Consider the following 23086-nt stretch of genomic DNA (forward strand, 5'->3'; position numbering starts at 1 on the left):
ACCTTCCTTCCTCTTGCACATCTCATCACCCTTCCCTCGGCGGGCATCCCCTTGTCATCGCATCAATCCATAATCTCATCCACCGCAGGCAGGAAACATAGACTACAAAACACTCTATACCCTCGTTGTTGTTACTCCTGCCTCTTAGCCTGTCCGCTACTCCATTACAGTTAAACCTGCTCAAACCTGAGCATTCGGCTTGAATAGACTAGGTATTCAGCAACAGCATGAGTACGCTTAGCTCTTGGTCGTGGAGGTGTACTCCAGACTCAAAGACATGTATTTCAGACAGGTACTCCTGCACTCCTTCTGTACCTGGCACGCGTCGCGTCTCTTGTGAGATAAGCGAAACCTCCTTCCTTCTGCACACTATCTGAACCAGTTGCAATGTGCCACACCACTTAACCAACGGATACTCATACACTCTCTAGTCTGCTGCAGCTGGTTCCAACATGTATCATCGTCTTTTCCTCGCTGGCTGTCATCTCTGCAGAGTGCGGTCGACAAGACCGCAGACGCCACTTCAACCGGTTCTCGAGCGAGGTTGTTGTTCACGGCGAAAGCCAGGCGGACCTAGATATCGATGGCTCCAACCCTAACCGGCTGATAAAACCGAGACGTACCTTTTCATTAGCGATTCTTCGCTGCGTCGGAGCATTTGCACAGATCGGTCTTTTCGTCTACCTTGCTACCCAAAAATTGGATGATTTGGGCAACTCTGGACCTGGACCTGGGCTCCCTCCACCGAGAAATCTTACTCATAGCAACATGGGACCAAAGCTTCTGGGCAGAGAGATCAATGAAGAGTGGCCACTCTGGCTTCCTGTCATGCATGGGATCATTTGGGTATGGACTCGTCGGTCAAATATAAAGTGAAGTAGCTGTGTGTGTCTCTGAATTGTCTGCTCATTGCTATTGCTTGGCGTTTCAATAGGTGTACGCATCGATTCTATCTGTCGTGTCATTACTCCATCCCCGACTTTCCAATCCCTACCGTCTCACGACACATCTGGACATCATCTACCTCACCACTGCAGGAGGTGGGCTGATACACTTTTTGTACAACAACTTTGGGCGGCCTATCGGGCTCTGGACCCTGGATGATCAGGTTTCAGGATTGTCGGCCCTGGTTTCTGGGAGCATGTTGACTCTCACTCTGGCTACGAAGCCGCTTGTCTCGCCACAGCCATTTAAGGGACCCGAGAAAAGATCCCGAGGGGTATGGGAGAAAATAGTTTCGTCAATATTGACGTATTCTCAACAATGCCATTCATAGTATACAACATCTCATGCTCTCCGGTGACTTCCGTATTATCGTAGGTAATATCTCCAGAGACGCGCTCATCCCTTTATGCCAGAATCGCATTCACTTGGTTACATCCTATGGTGATCAAGTCCTTCAGAAGTAAGCTGCAGGAGACGGATGTCTGGGCCATCGACAAGAGTTTGAGGATCAAGACCAATTTCCAACATTATCTCGAAAACAGGTGCGGGGCCAGCGCTAAAAGTACATCCCATGAATTGTTTGTCGCCACGGATCTTTATGCACATGGACTAATATTTCATATTACCATGTCTATTGAGCAGAAGGCCCACAGTTTTTGTTACCATGCTCTATTTGTTCCGCCTCGACCTGGCGCAGCAATATGTTTGGGCGCTTGCATGGACAGGACTGAGCATGGTGGCTCCCTTCGTGGTATTCAAGCTGCTTGAATTTGCACAAGACATATCGACCTACAATCGCAACGAAGCGATGTTTTACATCGCTGTTTTACTGGTATCCATCGTTGTGCGCTCAGCAGGTATGATTTTTTATTATGGTAATGCGAGGCGGAAACCTTTGCATGTGGTAATTAGCTTATTATGGCTATTTCTTTTTGTCAATAGTGCTGCAGCGTGGTCTACATATGGGGCAGCGCATCGGAACAAAAGCAATGGGCATGGCAAGCGGATTGATCTACGAAAAGATGTCCCTGCGTAAGGACATGGACCCTGTCGACTATGACATTACAGGTGAGTTCCCGCAAATCGTTATTGCCTCGCTGGATATCGCAAGTGTTTCCTAGATGATTCTAATGAGCCGTGGAATTGCAAATAGATTTGATGGGCGTGGATGTGAAGCATATCGGACACGGTTGGAGGCATGGATTCTATTTGATGATCTATCCAACCATGTTCATCCTCGCGACTATTCAACTGTACGGGTATATTGGACATTCTGCCTGGGCTGGCGGATTAGCTGTCATCGCTTGGTACCCGATCTCGGCTCTGGCCAGCTTTCTCTTCTCAGGACGCTTCGACGCTGCGCCACCCAAGATGGAGCGAAGTGGAGCTCTCGTATCTGACGTAGGTGCTCGAGTGCAGGTTTATACGATATTGAATGCTATCTCTGTAACATTCCGGAGGCCATTAATCTCATACCTGCTTATCTATTTGTAGTTCTTGGCGAACCTGAAGGCTATAAAGTATCTTGGCTGGGAGGAGATTCTGTTAAGCAAGGTCTTGAAGGCGCGCGAGGAAGAGCGGAAGCTTAATTCCAAGACATCCCAGCCCGTGATGGCCTTGATTTCTGTGCCTCTGGGCGGAGATCTTATCCATGCATTTGTCGTAATCATCATCCTTAGCGTATTTTCACTCTATTTCCATCAGCTTCTGACCCCTGCGCTCCTGTTCACCATCTTGATCCTGGTCGACATACAGACGAGTGCTATCAACGTAAGCCGCACGCCTTATCGCCATCTTGACACGAACCTGCATTTTCTATATGGCGACTAAATATCTCTTGTTTCACGATGCACAGTCGTTACCTGCGGTCATTATTACGCTCAAGGAAATGCTGGATTCAGTGGTCAGGGTCAATGATTTCCTGGGCGATGACGAGAATGAGCGCGACACAGCAGTTATCAGGGACAGGGAAATGGCGAGGAGGGCCAACATCCCCATTATTGGTTTCGTTAACGCAACATTCGTCTGGCCTGTGGCAAAACCTCCTCGTCACAGTAACGAACTTATTTTTGTCGAAGAACCCGAGGATAGTGACGATTGCGAGGATGGCGATCGACAGACTCCAAGCAACAAGAAGTTGCCCGAAAATTCTCGTCAGAATGCAAGCCAAGCCAAGACAAATTGGATCGTCAGGACGTTGTCGCTCTTTGGATACTCGCTCCCTATTCAGCCGGCTCCCTACCTGCCGCCGAACGCGCATCAGAAATACGGCACAGGTCTTGGTTCAGCCACAGCGTCTGAGGGGGAGTTTGTGCTTAAGAATCTCAATTTATCATTCCCGCCTGGACAGGTCTCCTTGGTCACTGGTACTAGACGGTCGGGCAAATCGGCACTGTTGCTGGCGTTGATTGGCGAAATGACACGCGTCTCTGGAAAGATTTACCTCCCCCGAAAGGACTACTACCATGGCAAACAGGGATACGGCAGCGATATTGCCTATGTGGCGCAGGATCCCTGGCTGGAGATCGGAGGAAGCGGTAGTATCACTGGAGGCAGTACAGGTCGCAGCACAATCCGGGACACGGTTTTGTTCGGAACACCCATGGACGAAGAGCGCTATAATGAGGTCTTGAGGGCCTGTGTACTCGAGGATGAACTGAAAGGCTTGTCCAAGGGCGATATGACCATCATTGGAGACAAACGTGTGATCTGGTCCATGTCATTGAAGCAGCGCATTTCTTTGGCGCGCGCTATCTATTCTGACGTTTCACATATCCTTATGGACGACTGCCTGAGCTTCGTGGATCTCAAGAGTCGTCATTTCATCTGGAAGAACTGCATGTATGTTTGCCTGCTTACAGAGATTCAAGGATGGCACTAAGCACTGTTCCCTGACAAAACCACATCTCGAACGTCAAACATTAGATTAGGACCCCTTACGCAAAACAAGACGAGGATTCTTGTCAGTAACCAGTTTCATGTCAAGACGTACTTGAACGATGTGGATTTTGTTGTTGGGCTGGATCAAGGCATTGTCTTGGGTCACGGATCTGTCAGGGATGTCCTTAGTCAAGGCTGGATTCGACAGGCACCCGGCTCGACTTCAATCCCCACAACTATCGTTCCTGGTGCCAGCGTTCCTGCAAACATGGGTTTGCTTCCTCCCAGGATGGACCAACCTCAGCAAATACTAGCAGATTCTACCCCGTTCAACGCACACGCAGGGGACCTTCGACCCTCCAAGAGCACTAATCTTCCACTGAACAAAATGAGCAGCCTAAGCGACTATGATGATCTGGATTCAACGTTGAGTCGCGAGACCGCAGCGGGATTCAAGGTTGGCTGGACGACCTTTGGCACATACATATTTTCCCTGGGCACAGTCCTGTTCCTCTTGAGCGCCTTCATGAGTTTGTTTTTGAGCCAGGCGCTTTTTGTGGTCCGCATTGGATGGTTAGGTATCTGGGCTGAGAATGAGGCATGGGATGGCGGCGTGCCACTGCAAACCACGATTCATGAACGCCGATATCGGAATATCCCCTCAGATGATGCCCCTACACAACCAACGATCACGCACTACGACTATATCATGATTTTCGCAGCCCTGGCGGGAGCTCGTGCGCTGTTTGTCATTGCGAACGCCTTCTTTTTGAGATCTGGGGCTTCTAAAGGTGCGGACAGAATTTACGCACGACTTCTCCAGAGTATCGCAGCGGCTCGTCTCACCGTATTTGAAGCCCATTCTGAGAAGGCAGCTACCTCCTTACCCGGAGACTCTGGTGGATTGTTCTCAAAAGACACCATCAACGGCCTCAAGGATTGCTTCCAGAGGGACCTGAGCGGACTGGACGTGAAACTGGCCAAGGAATTTTGGCAGTTTGCGTCCGACTTTTTGGCGATGACACTTATCTTAGTGGTCCTGGCTCTAATCATGCCGTTCATGCTCGTTCCTGCTGGTGCAGTCCTATTCGTGTTGAGTTCTGTCGCACTTTTGGGACTCGATCTATCCAAGGAGATGCACAGGATGGCCATTCGGGCAGATCGTATGAACAAGGATCAGTTCAAGCACACGTTCCGAGGACTGGCAACAATCCGTGGCTATGGACTGGAGCGTCGCGCGATCAAGGCGGGTATTGCACAGGTGGAGGTTTACTTGAAGACGACCTATTTCGGGGCATGCGCAGATCGCTGGTTGCATTGGAAGGTCGAACTCCTTGGGGCTTTCGTCCCATTTTCGTGTGCTATAATGATTCTGCAGAAGATCGAGAATCTAGATCCAGTTCTCATGGGCTTAGCGATGTACCTGTCTTTGCAGTTCAGCGACAGGGTATTGGATTCATTACTGGGATATGGCAGGATCCGAAACCGGCTGCAATGGGCACTTGAGAGAACAAGGCGTTACGTCCAGGAGTTGAACAGCATCGATAACAAGGAGGCGCCGAAAGTGGTCCCAAGTAAGCAGCCGCCAGCCGGCTGGCCACACAGCGGTGCTATCGAGTATGTCCATTATGCAAGCAGCCGGTCCGAAGATTTCCATGACGTTGGAATTCTAAACAGGACCATCAACAAAGCACCGGTTCCGATACCAGCTCCAGCATTGGCACCAGCACCGGCCACTGTCGCACCTGGCGTGCAGATCCTTTCGCGTGATTTCCCTCAAGAGCAACGACCAGCCCAAAATCCAAATTACCAGCAAAACCCTGTTGCTGGTGCTCCTTTGCCCCAAGATCTCTCACTGTCTACACCCCGCGACAATGGTAGTGTCCGCACCAACACCACGGTATCTGCCGTCAACACTGTTGCCTCTAACACCAGCCATTTGAGCGCTGCCAGCCGAAGCAGTGCTCTTACCAATGGAACCATTGTCGGCAGTCAGAATCGGTATTTCTCCACTTCCGAAAACCCGCATGCCACTCTAATTCCACTTCCGAGTCCGTCATCAACCTTCATGACAAGCACGGCAGCAGTGCCTGAGCCTAGTGCACCTATGGATCAGCTCGAAGCCTTGAACCAGACGAGTACTGACATCCAGACAGATGTACTTGAAAGCAGGTTTGAGGCACCATTGCCGCCACTCCCACCATCAGCGACGAATGAATCCTTGTCTTTGAATAGCAGTGATAGTCATGAGCCGGCAGCACATTCAGTGGCGACGAACGAGGTTGGATTCGGACCTATTACCTGCTCGATCCAGCCTGGTGAGAAGATTGCGGTTGTAGGACAGTCGAAGAGCGGCAAAATTATGTTTATTCAGAGTTTGTTCCGCATCTGGGACTCTGCTGAGGAAGAACGCATCCGAGCAGCTGCAGCGGTCAATCCTGCTGCGAGCAAGAAGGTCGCTCAAGGTTCTGGTCCTTCATCATCAATAACATCGACGTCGTATACAAAATCACCGCTGGCATTTTGGTCCAAGGGCAAGGCCAAATCCTTCCACAAGGATCCAGTCCCTAATTTAGGCATGATCTTGGTGGATGGGTTGGATATTGCGCAAATGGGACTCGGGGATCTCAGGTCTCGCATTTCGTATATGTCTCCGCGTGGAACCGTGCTTGCGGGTACTGTTCGCTTCAACTTGGATCCACGCGGTGAACACGAGGATGCAGAGCTAAACGACGTGCTCAAGACGTGTTTCTTGAGCGACCGACTCAAATTGGACACAGAGCTCATTACCCCTGCCACTGCCAATTTGTCTGCCGTCACTGACGCAACCGGACCAACGTCTGCCGCGGCTAAACCGGCCTCAAGGATCACACGGTACAGGAAGAAGTTTTTTAGGGACAGCCGTGCTACGTCCAACAAAAAGGGTAAAGACAGGTCTAAGGATTACAAGGCTTCGGCCTCTGCGCCCGCCACGATTGGGGTCTCCTCGGGGCGCGGTTTGCGAGCTGCGATTGCGGGCGGCGGAAACGACCTTGCGGAGGTGGAGCAGCGGTTACTGCAATCTCTGGAGGAAGAAGACGAGAATATAAACGGAGAGGGCATCCATGGAAACGATTCGGACGATGACGATGAGTATGAGGAGGATGATACACGGATGGAGCTCGATACGAACGAACGACAGCTGCTGAGTCTTGCGCGGATCCTGGTCCATCGTTCGAATGTGGTGGTCCTGGATAACTGTGCATCCAAGGTGACGGATCTGACGGCACAGAGGATCGATCAAATTATTTTGCAGGAGTTGAAGCACGCGACCATCATCTCGGTGGGCCACCGGCTGGACCAGATCGTGGCACGACATAACAGAATTTTGGTTCTGGACCACGGCAAGCTCGTTGAGTTCGGTAAGGATCATGATATATTTGTTGCAGAATAACCTGAAAACATACTCAGGCGCTCATACAACTAATGCGGACTAAATTATTCTCTTCACTTTCGGACTCTAGATACTCCCATGGCATTGCTGAGCAAGCCCAACGGCGCGTTTAGGGCTATTTGGTACGAAAATCGTCTATTCGTTTATATTGCAAGATGTGTTATTCTGCTTTATTAGCAATATTAATTATAATCAAACCGCCTTTCTCCTTCAACCACTGTGCAGCAATCCTAACGGTCCCAACTTCTCATCGCTCGTGTCGCTTGCGAAGAAGCAACAAATCCAGCTGCAGCAGTAGAATAACGTAAAATGAAGAAAGAAAAGAAAAAGGAATTCAAAAAAAAGCAATACAATGTGCATTTTCACTGTGTGCATTCAGTGACTATATTTAATGTATCCTCTGCTGTTTTTTTATCACGACCAATCTCGCCTCCGGGTTTGATCGGGCCTAGCATGATGTGTCTGCTCAGGCCATTGTCCTTGAGAAGGTGGAGGATACGGTTGATATTGCTGCTGCTGCTGTTGTTGCAGTACATGTTGGGGATTTGGACGTGGAGGTGGTGGGTGAAAGCCTGGTCCAAACGGTGACATTGGTGGCATTGCTTGCGGAGGTTGACCTTGTTGCCCTTGCTGTCCTTGCTGCTGCTGTAGTTGATGTTGCGCCAAAAATGCTTGCAGCTGGTGCGGAGCCATGGGCGGCATCGGAGGAACTGGTGGTATTGGCATAGGCGGCCGCCCTTGTTGCTGTTGAGCTAGCAGGTGTGGAGGCAGTGGCGGGAAGCCAGGCGGAGGCACTGGCATCCCTGGTGGCGGAATTGGCATACCAGCAGGCAGTGGTGGTGGCGGAGGTCTTGCAAAATAAGGCTGTCCATGAGACACGGGGACATTCTGCTGTTGGTTAAACTGAGCCATGGTCTGGCCAAGGTTCATAGCCAAATTGGCCGGCAGTCCGGCAATAAGGCTTGAAGCGCTCGTGCCGCTCAATTGAGCGGTAACCGCTGCTGCTGCAGGTGTCAATCCTTGAGAAGTTTGGGATCCAGGGCTCGAGATCGCAACCGGAGGGGTTCCTGGATTACCAGCAGGAAAAAGTTGGTTGACCAATCCTTGCAGTTCTTGTAGTGTCGGCACCTTGATTGGCGCTGTTATTGCTGGCGTGGCGGATGTTGCGTTTTGGGAAGGAGAAGCAGGAGCACTCATAGGCGTTCCGATCGAAAAGAGCGACGACACCGCTGGCGGCTGCTGGCTCGGAGAATGAACCGTGGACGAACGTCGTGTATATCCATTCGATTGGCTTTCTCTGCTGTCGCGCCGTTCATGTTGGGTTGGGTAAGGACGCGAGGCGGATGCACCGGAGTGCCTGTGGTGACTTGAGCTCGCTTTGGCATGCGATGGCGACTGACCATGATGATGCTGATGGTCCCGGTTGTGGTGATGAGACGATGCTTTATTGACAATCAGCACTCCAAACAACGCGTCCTTCCTGGGCTCTCTCGCACGGACTAGGGCCTCGACCTGCATGAGGTTCTGCAGGTACACTGGAAGCGGATCCTTGGATGCGACAGGGACCAAATACATATCCTTAACATGTCGCCCCTTGTTTGGCACGACTCCGTTACGATCCTTGTCGTAGAAGTAGTGGAATAGCTTGTCGAATTCGGCTTTCCGCTTCTCCAAAGATGCCGGGGATGGGTCCTCGAGTTCAAACTGTACGACGACCACCTCCTTTGTTGCCGACTGTCGTTGCTGTGCCACATAGCTCGCTACGGCTGCGGTTGGAATGCGACCATCAATCGAAACGGTCTTGGTCAAGATATCAGCCCATTCGGGTGCAATCATTTCCACGAGAGGATCAGAACTTGGTCGGCCAGGAATGACTCTGCTCCCGCCAACTTGGACAGCCCTAGCGAAGAACTTGGTAACCTGGTGCATGTAGACGGTGCCTTGCCACACCGGGAGCACCTGCTTGCTCGCTGAGGACGCACCGCTCTTCAGCCTTCGCTCAATTCCCTCCAGCATGAGTGGTGGTGGTGAACCTGGTGGAGTTGTCGAGGATAGTGCAGGTGATCCTGATGGTGATGGCGACGGTGAGTAGGGCGAGGGCTCTCTTGGCAGATATGACGAGGAGGAGGACACCCAAGCCAATCCATCCGGACCTCCCTCGCTCAGCTTCTTGCGTTTCTCGCCTGTGAGGGCATCATTCAGAACCTCTTCACCAGAACGTTTATTAGTTTGAATTCTCGCCAGCAGCTTATCCAGGGCATCTGTCGTCGGTGATCCCACGGGCGTCGACTTGCTGGAGCTCTGCTGTGCCTGCACAGTTTCCTCCGCGGGAGTTTCCTCCGCTGTCAAATCCTGGTTTGGTTCTTTATCATAATCCTTGTCCTCAGGTTTGGTGCTCGACGTCGAGGATGATTCGTTCATCATGGACGGTCCTGGGATGTAGCTGACATCACCCTTGTGGGTCTTTTTGATAAAAGGTTCTTGTTCGATTGTGAGTACGGAGTCATGAATACTTCGCTTTCTCACTTCCTCGGCAATGCTTTGCAGCTCTGGGTTAGCTAACTCCTCAGGTGTGAGGCGGACGAGCTCATGGGGTTCTAACTCTCCAGACAGCACACGGGCTCGAAGACTCTCGTTGTTTTTGTCCTTTAGATTAAAAAACAATGAGCGGTACTTGGCCTTGTAGTCCTTTCCACAGCCGGATTGTCCTGGGGTCGCCGTGAACATATAGAGTTCCTTCTCGATGACCGCTGCTAGTCTACTGGCCTTCTCCAGATCCGCTTCTTGCTGCTGGGGTTTGTTTTCGAACGCAACCATCAGACTGTCCGTGAGGCCCTTGAGTGCCGTTGATCGTACTGGATTCTGTTCGGCCTTGGGTGAACCGGGTGACTTCAGTTGGATAGGGGACAATGGCTGAACGGGCGAGGACAGTTTTCTTGCGGCAGCTTGTGCAGAAGATTTCGCAGGTGGGATCATAATTGCTGCCGGCCTAGGGTCTTTGTTCATCACTGCCTGTAGCGCCTCGAGTTCGATGCCCTTGATAGCACATTCCTCGCTGCAGTAGTCACTCGTAGCTCTGGCCTCATTCAGGCATGTTGGAAGCGCGCAATCTCGTGCATTCTATTATTGTAGTACCAGGAAGAAAAAGAAGAAAAAAAAGAAGGATTATCAGCAATATTGTTTGGAACCGATGGCGGTGCGACATGAAAAATTAGATAGGTTGCTTACTGAAAGATTTGATGTCTTTTGCCCAAGCTGGCTTTTTGCTCGAACTATAAGCGCGCCAACAGCAAAGCGGATAGATGAGATTCGCCGATGGCAGACGTACATAAGTATATGAAATAGGAAATAAAATCAGAACGTCGCGTCAATAGGTGCTTGTTAAAGACGTTTGGACCCAAATGGTATAGATGGGACGCACACAAACGAATCATCCCGGATAAAAAATGTCGCAACCGAAATCATCCATGCGTTGCTTTAGAGTCCGGGCAAAAAAGAATCTTTATCCTCGCATTGCGATTATGATATGGAGAACGCGCTGTAGCCCTGAATAACATGCGATGCGTGCTTCAGTAGACCACGCAGATCAAAAAAGACTCAGCGGAGCAAGCTACAAATATATGCACCAAGCACGCGTACACGTTTCAAGCATTGGACCAAATGATGCCGCCAGTAAAGCAGGTTGACAAGAGATAACGGATTGAAATCCCGAGGACGATTCAAATGATATGGGAGACACATCGTTCCAGTGTTTGATTTGGTTTCGCAGCGTATAATTCTTTATGTAACCAAGAAATGACATACGGATCCAAATAAAGAACTTGGGCACACATCGGACCTCAAAGCATTGATCGACCACAATTCCTTACCTTTCAACTTTTCTGTACAAGGATCACAAAAAAACTTTTCGTTCTTCAGCTCCATCAACTCAGCGATCTCATCAGTAACATCAACACAAGCGCCATGGAACCTATATTAGTACAAAGAAAATAAAATGAGCTGATGTTTCCTAAAAGTGAGTGCATCCAATGATGGAGTGCAAGCAACAAGGTCATCCTGCTTACCACTGCCGGCAGTTATCGCATTGGATCATGACCTCGCCATCATCTGGTTTCTGACAATAGCAATAAACTTTCTTAGATCGAGTAACCCGCTCTGCTGGTGCCGACGGAACAACTATCGACACTCCTTGTGCGTTCTGAAGATACTCCTCGCTCTGTGCTGCTAAACTGGACTGCCGCCTAGCTCTAGTGCTCCTTCTGATATCCTTGGGTGGAGTAACAGCTACTAGCGCTGCTGCTGCTTGTGGAATCACCGGTGATGCCGACTTTTCTAAAGTCGAAGGGATGGTGATGGCGGGTGAGGGAATATTCGGAAGCGATGTTGCCTCGGAAATGTCACTTCCTTGCTTAGCTCCAATGTCCTCAGTAGGCGGTGCGGCGCTTGAGAGGCTACCGGCTGGGAAAATGAGGTCTGGTGTGATGCAACCAGTGATCTGCTCCTGTGGCGAAATCTTGCCAAGTTCCATATCCATAAGCGACCCGTACGCCTGATGGGCTCCGTTCCAATGCACTGCACCTGTGTCTATCGAGACCTGAGCTTCTATCAAGTTATTGAAACTCACGGGTGTGCTGTTGTTGTCGAGAGCAGTGCTGTCCACCGATATCGTGGCACTCATTGTGTCTTTGACTTCCTCACTTTGCCACTGGCTGGTATCCTGATCAGAAATGTCTTGATGTGAGTTTTCATGTCCTGATTCTGAAAAGTCTAGAAAGGTTTCCCCGCCGTCAGTATGAGGCTGCGGCTCCATCTCGGCTCCGGCTAGATCGAGGTGTAGATAGTAATCAGGTTGTTGTGTCGAGTCCGCCATAGTATTATTTTAAATTCGGACGTGGTCGCTTCAGCAGATTCGCAGAGTGGGTTGATCGGCTTGATAACAGGCGACGTCAAGTGAGGTCAAGGATTCCAGGACAATGGCCGCGAAAACTACGTCACCGAAGAGACGAAAAATTACATTTTTATCCTTCCTACCACCGCGTCAAAGCATCTTCCAGCTCGCGTTCACATTCCTGAAATGCCTCTTTAACTTCAGCTTCTTTCACTCTTCTCTATCCTTCCTGTTGTTTAGCTCTCATTGCCTGTAGTTGGAGACGGAGTAGCGGTGAAAGCAGGTTTTCAAGAGGGGGTTCGAAATGGTCTTCGAGTTCGTTTTAATACCGATCGGTTCTTGTGGCTCTTGAGGAAGTATAGGCCCCCTGCCGTAGTTAATCTCCATGCCTCTGTAGATCCTTGATACCATATATATGTGCTTGCAGGGCGACTCGTGCTGAACGCAACCAGGACACGTACGAGAAAGAAGAAGGGCCTTGTCCATGTTCAAAATGATGGAGTATTCTGCATTGGGTCGAGTGAAAGACTTGATTAAGAACTGTAGAGGATAACGTTGATCAGGATGAAATTCGTGGACAGAACAATCCATCCGCAGTTAGTCATGAGCTAGGTCAACCACTTGGGTGCCACTATCGCTAAAAAAAATAAAGGCCATGTAGTTCACTGGTGGGAATTTTTTTTCTCGCCCTTGACGGCAGCCAAGTTCATGATTCGCCAAAATTTCAGACGTTGCATATTTATGGAAGCACTCCGCTTTATTGACGTTATTGACGTGATTTTCGGGAGCACGAACGAAGGGCGGTCAGACGGGCTGTCCCTGCTGCTTACATGCCAGATATGCCGCAATGGCACCGCCTACACCGCTGCCGTCCTCGGCATGGATCAGTGAAATCCTGGACTGCACCGTCGCGGGATTGAAGATCTCGTTCAGCGCGCCCTGGAGGTGTTGCACAAAGTGAGGGTACTTATTGAAGAGACTGCCGTCGATGCCGACGATCACTTTCCTGGGCTCGTTCAGCAGCTTACGTTTCTTGATCAGTGCCGCAATACCGACCGCCGATAGTCGTGCAGAACGAGCTGAGATCAGCTGACAGATGTATTTGATCGTTTCACGGTCAGAGGTCGACGTCTTGAGGTTGTAATTCGTCAAGAAGTGATGTTCGATTGTATCTAGATTGGTGGACTCATCTCCCTCGATCGAGCCCATCATTGCGCCGTCAAATCTCTCCTTGATGGCCAGATCACCCAGCTGCTCGTCCGTCTTGGGTTTGCCTGGTTCCTCAACAAACAGCTCTCCTTTCGCGGCCAGATCATGGATAACTAGGCGAGTAAGCTCTGAAATATAGAGACCAGAAACCATTTTCTCGTAACGCTGTTTTCCGGGCTGACTGCTCCTGGTATCCAGACGGTTGTCGTACTCGTTCGCTGGGAGTGCGCCACTCGCGTTGCCGAAGGCTCCCCATTCAGTGTTAATGACCTGGTGGTTTGTGGGCGAAGTGTAGTTGGCGGCACCAGACTTGATCTTGACGATCTCTGACTGGCTCTCGAGATATGCGCAATTGGTGCCGGTGCCGAAGATGATGCCGATTTCGCATCCAGGATGCTTGTACGTCGTTGCCAAGAGCGTTCCTACAGTGTCGTTAATTAACGCGTTGACGGTAATGTTTAGCTTCTTGGCATCAATGCAGTCTTGGAGAACCTTGACAACATCCTGCCCCAAGATATCATTGCCTCGGAATCCTGTTTTTTATTTATGGACAAAATAAGCATTTTTAGATCATTAGTGTCATTCTTCAGGATGTCATGCAAGTGCAAATTGTTTCTCGCGCCAAAGATAAGACCTATATACCTTTGGTCCAGGCGAAGAGTTTACCCACGTTAATGTCGAGTTGTTCACATGGGAATGAAAAGGTCATACCCAAGGGATAGTTGCTCTCGCTGTGAATTGCATGGCACTGGACATCCAAGAACTCTTCGATTCTATCGGCGATCCAAGCGAACAGTTCCTTGCCGGGGCCCTTCTTGAGGGTATCGGAGATAGTCCACTTTTTGTGGATGATCTCAAAGTTGCCCTTGCCCGAGAGCGTAGTTCTGCAGACGCGAAGGTTTGTTCCGCCTAAATTATGTAATGGCAGAAGCAATCATTGAGGGGGGTACAGAGGTGAGTACTCGTTGGTCCAAGAGCATTACAAATTCGCAACAGATGGACATTTCGCCAACATGAAAATCATCCGTACCCAGATCAAGTGAGAGGATCACTCCTGCTTCCTCGCCAGTGGGGAGTTCGTAGACGAACGTTGGAATCATGGGCTACGCTCAGGATCAGAACCACAATTTGGTTATTAAATACTAAAGACTATCCCATACACACACATAGCCATTCTTCGATTACCCTGGAGTGATAAAAAACTACACAACATAGCACAGAACAGTATCGAGTCATCAATTGAGTACCATACGATTCTCATGAGTTAGGCCCTCATGAAGCTCTTTGATGAACTGGTCAACGAGGCCGTCGTACGCAGAGATAGGGAAGGCAAAGGCCTGGGTGAGGTGTGCAATGACTTCTGGTTTGGCATGCGATGGCACCGACATGGTTGGTTTCGAAATGAAGCAGAAATGTGGGAATGCAAACAAAAAAAAAAGAGAGGGACCAAGAAGACCAAGGGCAGTAAGGAGAGAGAAGAGGGAGAGAAGAGAAAGGGAGGGGAGTTGAAGAAGGAGGAAATGAAAGGAAGCAAAGCGTATGTATTTGCACTCGGCGCAATCAATCCATTACTTTGTCAGAATGGAGCAATTGACTAAGCCCTCTCGCTTGCTTTCTCAGCGCTGACTGAGATTTTTTTTTTTTCAAGACTCCAATTGAAGGGGATCCAGCCCAGCCCAAACTCCAAAGAGTTGTTTTAAGTGAGCATGAGCATGGGTTCTCCTTATCAGCCAGACATGTTTCCTGCTCAGCTCCGCACGCGTCTTTTTTTTTTGTCAGTAGGCCAACAGGGGCCTACTCAGTAGGCATAGCTACTACTGCCGCGATAAACGCGTCTCCATAAAAATGAAAAAAAGACTTCACGCGTCCTCTTTGTCCTTGTCCCTGTCCTATCTGGGAGTGGCTGAGGCCTGGCTGAAGAACCAGTAGGTCCTTTCCCGCTCCACTCGACTGTTCGACGGTGATCCCCTCCCACTTCAGCATCACCGCATCACTCCCATCCATCCTTGTACCCATTCTCGTCTAAAACCATGTCCAATCGACATGACGCCTGTAAAAAGACATCACTTGATACTTTTTCCTCTCATTTTTACGACGAATGACATTCTACTTGCTCACCTTTGCACTCTCTTTTTTGTCTGCTTTTGCATACCTCATAACAGCCAGTCTCTCTCGGAGTCCCTCCTTGTCTGGCAATGGCATTCAGGCTCATTGTCTTCACACGCTAACACAGGAAGAAGATTCGGTCTTATCCCTGGCTGCGACAGAAAAGTTGTTGTTTAGCGGTGGCCAGGGTGTCCACAGCTCCGATATCCATGTATGTCCTCTCAGCCGATTGTCCCACAAGCGAACTTTATATCGAAGATGTCGTGATTGTGTGTCAGAAATATGTATTTACCCAAAATGACCCCTTCCTTCTGGGACAAGGTCTGGGATCTGGAGCACTTTCAGCTCAAAGCAAACCTCAAGGGTCATCTCGGCAGTATCCTCTGCCTTACCCTACGTGGGGATGGAAAATGGCTGTTCAGTTCATCAGGTATGGCGAAGATCTATTTCTGATTACAACAACAATTCACCAGGGCTGAACGAAACACTGACCAGCTCAATTCCGTCCTTCAATATAAACAGGCGATGGCACGGTCAGAGTATGGGATACCGAGACGTTCCATTGCCTCTATCATATTCACTCTAGCCAGGATGTCGGTGATGTATTCTCTGTCGTCTTTTCTGACTCGCTAAATACTATGTACATCGGATGCCAAAACACAAGCATCCAGGTATGGTAGTATCTCAAATGAACGGCATTTTTTGCGGCCTTTGGCCTTTAAACTCGCATCATTGGAGCTCACAGACTGAATGTTTATCTTCAAAAGTGGTTCGATTTTTCGGATTTCAGGGTGGATGTTCCTCAGTCGCCCAATATCACCCACTCGCTTCGGAGCCACCTACCAAGATTCTTTGATGGCGCCAGTAATGCGAGGGAGTCGGACGACCAAGTGACGCGCTACAGCATACCCGATTCGCGCATCTATCAGAACAGTCATTTTGGATACGTGTACTGCTTGCTACTTGGAAAGGTGCCAAATGTGGAGGGAGATATTTTGTTTTCCGGATCAGGAGAAGGAGACGTCAAGGTACAATGGAAGAGAAATCGCTTGCAACCTTTACATACTATGAAAACCTCCTCTGATTGGTATTCACTGCATTGTTTTCTTTTGCCCAATGCTCGAACGGTAGCTCTGGAGACTACACAAAGGCAGAGCAATTGAACCCTTCCGGACTCTCAAGGCAGGAGTCGACGCTAGCACCTTGACATTGGCGTTTCACGATGGCTTCCTGTTCTGCGGCTCACAAGGCGGCAATATTAAGGTAAGGGCGCCACTTACAATCGAGGCGTTGCATCGTGCCAGAGTACGAGAGCACAATGATACTAAGAATCCACCTTCCTAAAAAAAATAGATCTTTGATTTGGAAACGTTTCAATTGATCCGTTCCCTTATCGCGCACGAGGTTAGTGAGCGCTGCTTAGTTGAATTATAGGTCATGGAGTGAGCTGGATTCCTCTTGCTGAGTATCATTATTGTATGTAGGATGATGTTCTATCGCTTGTCGTACGAGAATCCCAGGTGTACAGTGCATCTGCAGATGGCGTTGTCAAGGTACCCAATGGTGTCATTTGTCTATGCTGCATGCATGATGTGGCGAACGGCTCATACATTGCGTTAAGCTGAGTAAATGTTTGTAAAATTAGCAATGGAACCGTAGCTTCGAACCCTTGCAGAGTTGGCACGATCACAATGGAAGCGTCCTCTCTTTGACAAGTACAAGCGAGTACCTGATCAGCGGCGCTAGTGACAAACTGATCAAAGTAAGGACAGCATTCATTGCCTAACAAGGTCATATATGGGACCATTACTCCGTGACAACTGACACGATCGTTTTGTCTCATAGTTTTGGCCCATCACAAAGGGAAACACCCAGCCCGACTCTGTAGAATCTACGGCAGAAGGTAATGCGCTCTGCTGCGAAATTTGTGAGTACTGGACATTGCTCACGATAATGTTGGCTAATCAGCGCTTCAATGCATTTTTCACTATATTATTCTTAGATGTAATGCTTTACGCTCTGGAAAAATGGATCGCAATGCCTACAGTATCTGGAATCCCGTCTCAGCTGGAGGAATGTCGCCGCGGTGCCAAGTTTCTAAAGGCGGTGTTGCAGCAACTCGGCGCAGAATCCAGACTCATCCCTGGTGCTCCAGGACATAATCCCCTCGTATACGGACAGTTCAGTGCCCGATCAGCCAAAGAGGAGGAACGGTCGCGCCCCCTGAATGTTCTTTTTTACGGCCATTATGATGTGATAGCAGCAGACATCAAGAAGTGGGACCATCCTCCTTTCAAGCTAACAGGTGTGTAGTGATTTGCATTTCGTTGACTTTCATTTTCAGTGCTGCCCGTATGAACATCTTATATATTCTGTATTTCATAGGGAAGGATGGATATCTTTACGGTCGTGGTGCATCTGATAACAAGGGTCCGATCCTGGCATGTATCTTTGCAGCAAGTGAGCTGCAAGAGGAGCAGCAATTGGATGTCAACGTTAAGTTCTTGATCGAAGGCGAAGAAGAGAATGGAAGCGTAGGCTTTTTCCAAGCAGTCGAACAAAACATAGAGCTGTTTCAGGAAGCAGATGTAATCCTGCTGAGGTAAAGAGCGATGTCCTACTATGCAATGAGTCTTTTGATACTTTTTGTGCCTCTAACATTGGAAAGATATCTTATTTTTAACTATAGTAATTCCTACTGGCTTGGAGAGGACATTCCTTGCCTGACATATGGCCTTCGAGGTGTTATCCATTCAACGTTGACTATTAACAGCAAAAATGTGGATCTGCACTCCGGCGTCGACGGAGGCGCGGTCTCAGAGCCTTTGATTGATATGGTTAAGGTGCTGTCAGAGCTTGTCAACCCAGATAGGACCGCCAAGATCCCAGGTTGGTATCTTAGTGGCGTCCATTTTATTCAGCTTGGTCTTCGAAGTTTTAGCGTTTGGTCATTAACATGACATTGCCACTGGATACTGGTTTAGGATTTTACGACTGCATTCGCCCTTTGACTGCACACGAGGACGCGCTTTACGATCCAATTGTCGATGATATGTTCAACAATCCTTCCGGACAGCGTCACTGGGATCCACTAGCAACTGGAGTGACAAAGGAGGAGCTGAAGAAAAAACTAATGGCTCGCTGGCGCAACCCATCGCTCACTATCCACCAAGTCGATGTCTCTGGGCCCAAGAACAGAACCGTCATCCCCCGATCTGCCAAGGCGTCGGTCAGCATGCGCGTTGTTCCTGACCAGGAAGTGGCAGAAATCATAAAGTCGTTCGAGGAGCACGTCCGCACAGTATTTGGACAGCTTGATACAGAGAATGACATTGAGGTATGAGCTACAATCAATGATTTCGCCTATGTCTGAATTGCTATGTCCGAACCAATGAGTGCCTTTCTAATACTATGAGTACTATGCCAATCAAGGTCGATATCAAAGTGGTTGCTGATTGGTGGCTAGGCGACACTGAGGACCGCTTCTTCAAGGCCGCAGAGTCTGCGGTCGAACAAGAATGGGGTCAGAAACCACTGTTCATCCGCGAGGGTGGATCTGTGCCAGCAATCCGATGGCTCGAGAAGCGTTTGAAGGCAGCTGCAGTGCACATTCCCATGGGCCAGGTATATTATTTTCATTGGAAGTTATGGTACCATTTTTTGCTATACAGCATGAACTAAAGTCTTACATGTCTTACCCTTGGTTACTCTGTAGTCTTCCGATCAGGCCCACTTGAACAATGAGAGAATCAGGTTGCAAAATCTTAATTCAGGAAAGCGAGTGATCAAGGCGTTTTTGAAAGAGCTCCGGACACTTGAGGTTGCGCCTCATAATCAAAGCCAGGAATAAAGTGGCTAGAATAGCCTTATTTTGAAGCAAAGAACAGCCAGTGGCGCCAGCTCCATGAATGGGCTTAACAGTGCTGGAATGCATGATGTACAACGTCTTTATGCTCTTCGTAGCATTTTTGACAAGAACGAAAAGATAGCCCTATGTGATAGGTGGGCATCAGTGGGTTGCTCCTACGGAGCGCAAAAGACGCGTCGAGCTGAGTTCAAATCTACAAAAATAAAAAAAGGCAACCCCTTCTTTCCCTCTCGCCTTTGCCCTCTCCATCCCTTATTGTTTTTCCGCTACTACTATCTATCTTAGGTAGCCCTCGACGCCTTTCCTATAACTCTGCAGCTTACAAATAAACCTATTCACAATGGGCCAGTTTATGAAAGCATCAGCCAGGACCACGCCTAGTGAATTCGCAGCTCTTTATGGTCACGGAGATACTCGACCCTTAAAGTACCGTCATTACTTCGCCGAAAGCACACGACCGTTTCTGTATTATAGGATCCAACCGTGTCTGCTACCTAGATTCGATGGTGGGTCTTTTGCTTTCTTTTCCTCCACCTCAGCGTAAATGAACCATCTCATCGCAAATGGCCTAAGGACCATCCTTTCTAATATGACAAAATTATGTCCACAATAACAACAATAGCCCACCGCTAGGCTCCGGCATCGAGATGTAGAGCTACCTGAAATAGAATAGATGAACCTCGCTCCTATTCATGGTCTTTGAAGATCCCCTCCTGCATCTTTTTGGTTGCAGCCATGTTGCTCGCGTAGACACATCCAAGTACGAGGATCTCTATGCGCAGCACTACCGCCACACGTCATCCTCTGACTCCCCTTCCAAAAATACCATGACAAGTTCAGCGCCACGGATGTTGACCCTCATGCGAAACGTATGAATTCATAGGTGCTTCTCAGATCCGAGGCATCACTGCCGTGGACATCTGAAAAGTGAGAACCAGCTGTGGTCGAGGTACGCCATTTTACAAGTTCGAGCTAGGTTACTCGTTACCATTACTGGCCTAGACCGCGGCCGTTAATCACTATCCTAGTCGTTGTTCTTATCGCTGCTACCCCTGCTGTTGCCACTTTATGCTTGGCATGTTTTTTGTGGGATGGCGTGCTTGCGGCGGTGATTTGTTTTCTTCGGCAGTATCATGGCCGATCATAGATTGCTCTGGCGAGTACGGAGGGTTCTCTGACCTATCCTCGTTGAAGGCAGAGGAGAGCATAAAGCCGAGAATAAGGATGAGAGGATCTAAAGGAATTGGCAGTCATGATGGTGGTTGGGTGCTAATTATCGATGGGCGCAGAAAGGAAGGTGAAGTGAAGGTTTTTTGCACTCGAACGCCCTTTGAACCTGCGCGCAACATGGTCCGTGCACAGTTCCTTTCGTCAACAACTACCTCATCGTAGCATTTCGGGGTGTTATTCAAGATGTTTGTGCAACGTGCGCTCCCTTTTTTTTTTTTTTTTTTTGATTCATTCACCTACGCTACATAGATGTCCCACAGAGTAACGAAGCTTCACACATGAAGCGCGCTGTAAAGCATCGGGAGTGCCGCATATTCACCAGAGTCAGTGCTACAGCTATATTCATGTCTCAGCTATGTTATACACACGTTCTCCTAATTGCACTCTTTCTTCAGGGGACAGAATACGGCTGGACTCAACTGCAAGGAACGCACAAGAATAAAGCGGGCCAGGGATCGGTTGTCCACGGCTGAGAGGCATTGTATCAAGCAGCATGCGCGGCCCCAGAAGGACGTTAAACATCAAATCCGTGTCTGTATACTGTTATCTACAACCTTGGCTCTAATGGTGCTAATGCTAACCATTCTTGCTGTCCTTTCTTCTATCTGAGGATTGAGCAGTGCCATTCACTAACAGCTGGTATGAGTGATGCCATTGCCATCATGTCACCAAGACTTCGGATATGAACATTCCAAGTGCGAGGCTCTATATCCCTCCCGTCTATTTGATCAAATCAGCAGGCACCGGTGTATGCGCAACGGGGTAGTGGTAAGATGCGAAAAATCACTGGCGATACGAAATTGTTGCTATGGAAGACAAATTCAAGTCGCCGCAGACGCTCGTATACTGTTTTGAATAGGTGCACCTTTCAAAGCCTCGGCGGATCGTCCATAACAAAGTCAAAACGGCTGAGGTTCACGGCGCGGTGGGGTAACCTGAATCCAAGTGCCCATCGCTGCAATGCAGTTACACAGTCAAGAGGTGGAACGCGCATTCCGCGCTTTGAGCACACGTCTTCGATACCGATGCCATACGGCGCAGATAAAACAGGGGCTCTCATCCGGACAGGATGGGGCAAAGGGAGCAGGAGCGTGCAAAATATGCCTGTTCCTCTTTAGGGTTGGTGTGCTGAAGATGTGGAGATTATTTCTGAGCATAAGAGAGACATACACACAAAACCCTCACGTCCTTTGCGGTTTGCACACGCTTCCATCCGCACTGCATCCAACTCTCAGGACGAACACGCCATGAGCTCGCGCATCAAGGGCCTCTTCGCCAGCAAGAAAAAAAAGGACGAGCGCACCGGTAGCAGTGGCAGCACCGGCAGGTCCCACTCCAAAGATGTCTTCACCTCTGCAACTGCCCTGGCATCCGATTCTTCGTTTGCCACCAACACCCATGCAAACGGGTCCTTCATCAGCTCGACATCGGCCTATGATCTCCACCAGGGCGATGTAAGTACATATACACGCAACAATAGAGAGAGCTAGGCATGGGCTCATTCCAACCAAGCGAGTACTGTCGCTGAGTAGCACAAGGAACTTCAAAGACCCATAGCCATGCTCACTCAATTTGAGCGCCCTGACAATTCGTTTTATTCATCTACTCATCCGAATCAATCATAGTCGTCAGTTGATCTGACTCTGACGCCTCGCACTAGCTTGAAGCAGCAGCAGAGTCAGCTTCAGACCACAACTACGTCCAGCGCCTCAAAAATCTCGACCTCGTCCTCGAGCACCATGGAAACTGGGCCAATGACTACCGGCTTTGTAGCCGAAGGTCTTGCACTGCCTCCGGATGACAGCTCAAAGACTACAGCCAATGAACATTCGAGTGAACCACAATACGAACTGCGAAAAGAGGAAGAGCATACAGCTAGTCAGAAGCCCAGCGAAGGTAGAACGAATGCGCTTATCGTTGTTCTGCCTGTATGGCTCAATAGGTTGACTCACGCATTTGCCTACGTTTTTTTTAATCTCTTTTAAGATAAAGGGGTAATGGGCACTCCTGGGTCAGTAGAGCTCATTGCAGGTAAATGAGGATTGTTTTTAGCAAGGTATCGTCGATAGCAGGTTTACATGCAAACTCATTCTAATACCTTGTGTGCTAAATCTGATGAAACAATAGATGCACATGATAACTCGGTCAACAAGAGCCATCTATCAGTTAACGGTGGTCATAGAATCAATGTAAGTTGTGAGTCAAGTTCAGCCTAAGAGATATACTGGGGGCAACATGGACTCACCAGTGCTGGCACGGTTATAGGTGAGCGGTGAGCGAGATCAGTCAGTGGCTACGACTGCGTATCGTGAGACTAGCTATTATTCTCAGAGACCAGATGGGTCGTTCGTAGAACACCGCTCATACGCCTCCAATACACATTTGGATCCAGAACCGAACCCAAATGACGGCGTATATCTCAACTCTACTACAGAGTTCTTCCCGGTGGATGATCAAGATGAGCAAGTATATCTCGAGCAATATTCAGACGGTAGTGTCTATTTGACATCATGGACAAGCATATCTA

At 49.1% G+C, this 23086-nt stretch overlaps 6 protein-coding genes across 6 annotated transcripts; 3 read left to right on the plus strand and 3 right to left on the minus strand.

The window, feature by feature from the left end:
- Window positions 1-408: 408 nt before the first annotated feature.
- BC939DRAFT_61773 (uncharacterized protein) lies at window positions 409-7614 on the plus strand. Its single transcript, XM_051561784.1, has 11 exons — window positions 409-846; window positions 935-1219; window positions 1321-1487; window positions 1588-1802; window positions 1888-2013; window positions 2099-2346; window positions 2440-2715; window positions 2801-3786; window positions 3871-7226; window positions 7329-7380; window positions 7484-7614. The coding sequence occupies exons 1-11, from the start codon at window positions 769-771 to the stop codon at window positions 7554-7556; spliced, it is 5862 nt and encodes a 1953-aa protein (XP_051414981.1). The 5' UTR covers window positions 409-768; the 3' UTR covers window positions 7557-7614.
- Window positions 7379-10813, minus strand: BC939DRAFT_61811 (transcription factor S-II, central domain-containing protein). Its single transcript, XM_051561786.1, has 2 exons — window positions 10487-10813; window positions 7379-10378 (listed from the first exon to the last, which is right to left on the minus strand). Exons 1-2 carry the CDS (start codon window positions 10586-10588, stop codon window positions 7673-7675), a joined length of 2808 nt encoding a protein of 935 aa, XP_051414982.1. The 5' UTR covers window positions 10589-10813; the 3' UTR covers window positions 7379-7672.
- BC939DRAFT_61810 (uncharacterized protein) lies at window positions 10814-12190 on the minus strand. Its single transcript, XM_051561785.1, has 2 exons — window positions 11323-12190; window positions 10814-11228 (listed from the first exon to the last, which is right to left on the minus strand). Exons 1-2 carry the CDS (start codon window positions 12126-12128, stop codon window positions 11039-11041), a joined length of 996 nt encoding a protein of 331 aa, XP_051414983.1. The 5' UTR covers window positions 12129-12190; the 3' UTR covers window positions 10814-11038.
- Window positions 12191-12877: 687 nt separating this feature from the next.
- On the minus strand, window positions 12878-14882 carry BC939DRAFT_443441 (hexokinase). The gene is made up of 4 exons (XM_051554541.1): window positions 14603-14882; window positions 14386-14458; window positions 13998-14264; window positions 12878-13888 (listed from the first exon to the last, which is right to left on the minus strand). The coding sequence occupies exons 1-4, from the start codon at window positions 14741-14743 to the stop codon at window positions 12951-12953; spliced, it is 1419 nt and encodes a 472-aa protein (XP_051414984.1). The 5' UTR covers window positions 14744-14882; the 3' UTR covers window positions 12878-12950.
- Window positions 14883-15212: 330 nt separating this feature from the next.
- BC939DRAFT_526712 (uncharacterized protein) lies at window positions 15213-19548 on the plus strand. Its single transcript, XM_051561380.1, has 16 exons — window positions 15213-15407; window positions 15518-15672; window positions 15783-15891; window positions 15984-16132; window positions 16229-16489; window positions 16593-16724; window positions 16815-16865; window positions 16946-17014; window positions 17107-17223; window positions 17307-17364; window positions 17464-17766; window positions 17847-18063; window positions 18151-18350; window positions 18446-18798; window positions 18894-19085; window positions 19177-19548. Exons 1-16 carry the CDS (start codon window positions 15386-15388, stop codon window positions 19309-19311), a joined length of 2523 nt encoding a protein of 840 aa, XP_051414985.1. The 5' UTR covers window positions 15213-15385; the 3' UTR covers window positions 19312-19548.
- A 2195-nt stretch (window positions 19549-21743) lies between these two features.
- Window positions 21744-22824, plus strand: BC939DRAFT_61915 (uncharacterized protein). The gene is made up of 4 exons (XM_051561787.1): window positions 21744-22013; window positions 22185-22455; window positions 22552-22590; window positions 22687-22824. The coding sequence occupies exons 1-4, from the start codon at window positions 21807-21809 to the stop codon at window positions 22773-22775; spliced, it is 606 nt and encodes a 201-aa protein (XP_051414986.1). The 5' UTR covers window positions 21744-21806; the 3' UTR covers window positions 22776-22824.
- Window positions 22825-23086: the final 262 nt, after the last annotated feature.

The sequence above is a fragment of the Gamsiella multidivaricata genome (genome assembly GCF_025024155.1).
Source record: "Gamsiella multidivaricata strain RSA 2152 chromosome Unknown BC939scaffold_14, whole genome shotgun sequence".
In the NCBI taxonomy this organism is placed as follows: domain Eukaryota; kingdom Fungi; phylum Mortierellomycota; class Mortierellomycetes; order Mortierellales; family Mortierellaceae; genus Gamsiella; species Gamsiella multidivaricata.

What these genes read in the sequence shown, in the direction of transcription:
- BC939DRAFT_61773 (XM_051561784.1), top strand. Translation starts at nt 769, where the DNA reads ATGGGACCAAAGCTTCTGGGCAGAGAGATCAATGAAGAGTGGCCACTC. An exon ending in CATCGTTGTGCGCTCAGCAG is followed by an intron (nt 1,803 to 1,887) that starts GTATGATTTTTT and finishes TTTTGTCAATAG; the next exon opens with TGCTGCAGCGTGGTCTACAT. An exon ending in TGTCGACTATGACATTACAG is followed by an intron (nt 2,014 to 2,098) that starts GTGAGTTCCCGC and finishes AATTGCAAATAG; the next exon opens with ATTTGATGGGCGTGGATGTG.
- BC939DRAFT_526712 (XM_051561380.1), top strand. Translation starts at nt 15,386, where the DNA reads ATGTCCAATCGACATGACGCCT. An exon ending in CTAGTGACAAACTGATCAAA is followed by an intron (nt 17,224 to 17,306) that starts GTAAGGACAGCA and finishes TTTGTCTCATAG; the next exon opens with TTTTGGCCCATCACAAAGGG. An exon ending in TGTAGAATCTACGGCAGAAG is followed by an intron (nt 17,365 to 17,463) that starts GTAATGCGCTCT and finishes TATTATTCTTAG; the next exon opens with ATGTAATGCTTTACGCTCTG.
- BC939DRAFT_61810 (XM_051561785.1), bottom strand. Translation starts at nt 12,128, where the DNA reads ATGGCGGACTCGACACAACAACCTGATTACTATCTACACCTCGATCTA. An exon ending in TGCGATAACTGCCGGCAGTG is followed by an intron (nt 11,229 to 11,322) that starts GTAAGCAGGATG and finishes GTACTAATATAG; the next exon opens with GTTCCATGGCGCTTGTGTTG.
- BC939DRAFT_61811 (XM_051561786.1), bottom strand. Translation starts at nt 10,588, where the DNA reads ATGTACGTCTGCCATCGGCGAATCTCATCTATCCGCTTTGCTGTTGGC. An exon ending in AAAAGACATCAAATCTTTCA is followed by an intron (nt 10,379 to 10,486) that starts GTAAGCAACCTA and finishes CTACAATAATAG; the next exon opens with AATGCACGAGATTGCGCGCT.
- BC939DRAFT_443441 (XM_051554541.1), bottom strand. Translation starts at nt 14,743, where the DNA reads ATGTCGGTGCCATCGCATGCCAAACCAGAAGTCATTGCACACCTCACC. An exon ending in TAACTCATGAGAATCGTATG is followed by an intron (nt 14,459 to 14,602) that starts GTACTCAATTGA and finishes TCCTGAGCGTAG; the next exon opens with CCCATGATTCCAACGTTCGT. An exon ending in ACTCTTCGCCTGGACCAAAG is followed by an intron (nt 13,889 to 13,997) that starts GTATATAGGTCT and finishes AATAAAAAACAG; the next exon opens with GATTCCGAGGCAATGATATC.
- BC939DRAFT_61915 (XM_051561787.1), top strand. Translation starts at nt 21,807, where the DNA reads ATGAGCTCGCGCATCAAGGGCCTCTTCGCCAGCAAGAAAAAAAAGGAC. An exon ending in TAGTCAGAAGCCCAGCGAAG is followed by an intron (nt 22,456 to 22,551) that starts GTAGAACGAATG and finishes TTTAAGATAAAG; the next exon opens with GGGTAATGGGCACTCCTGGG. An exon ending in GTCAGTAGAGCTCATTGCAG is followed by an intron (nt 22,591 to 22,686) that starts GTAAATGAGGAT and finishes ATGAAACAATAG; the next exon opens with ATGCACATGATAACTCGGTC.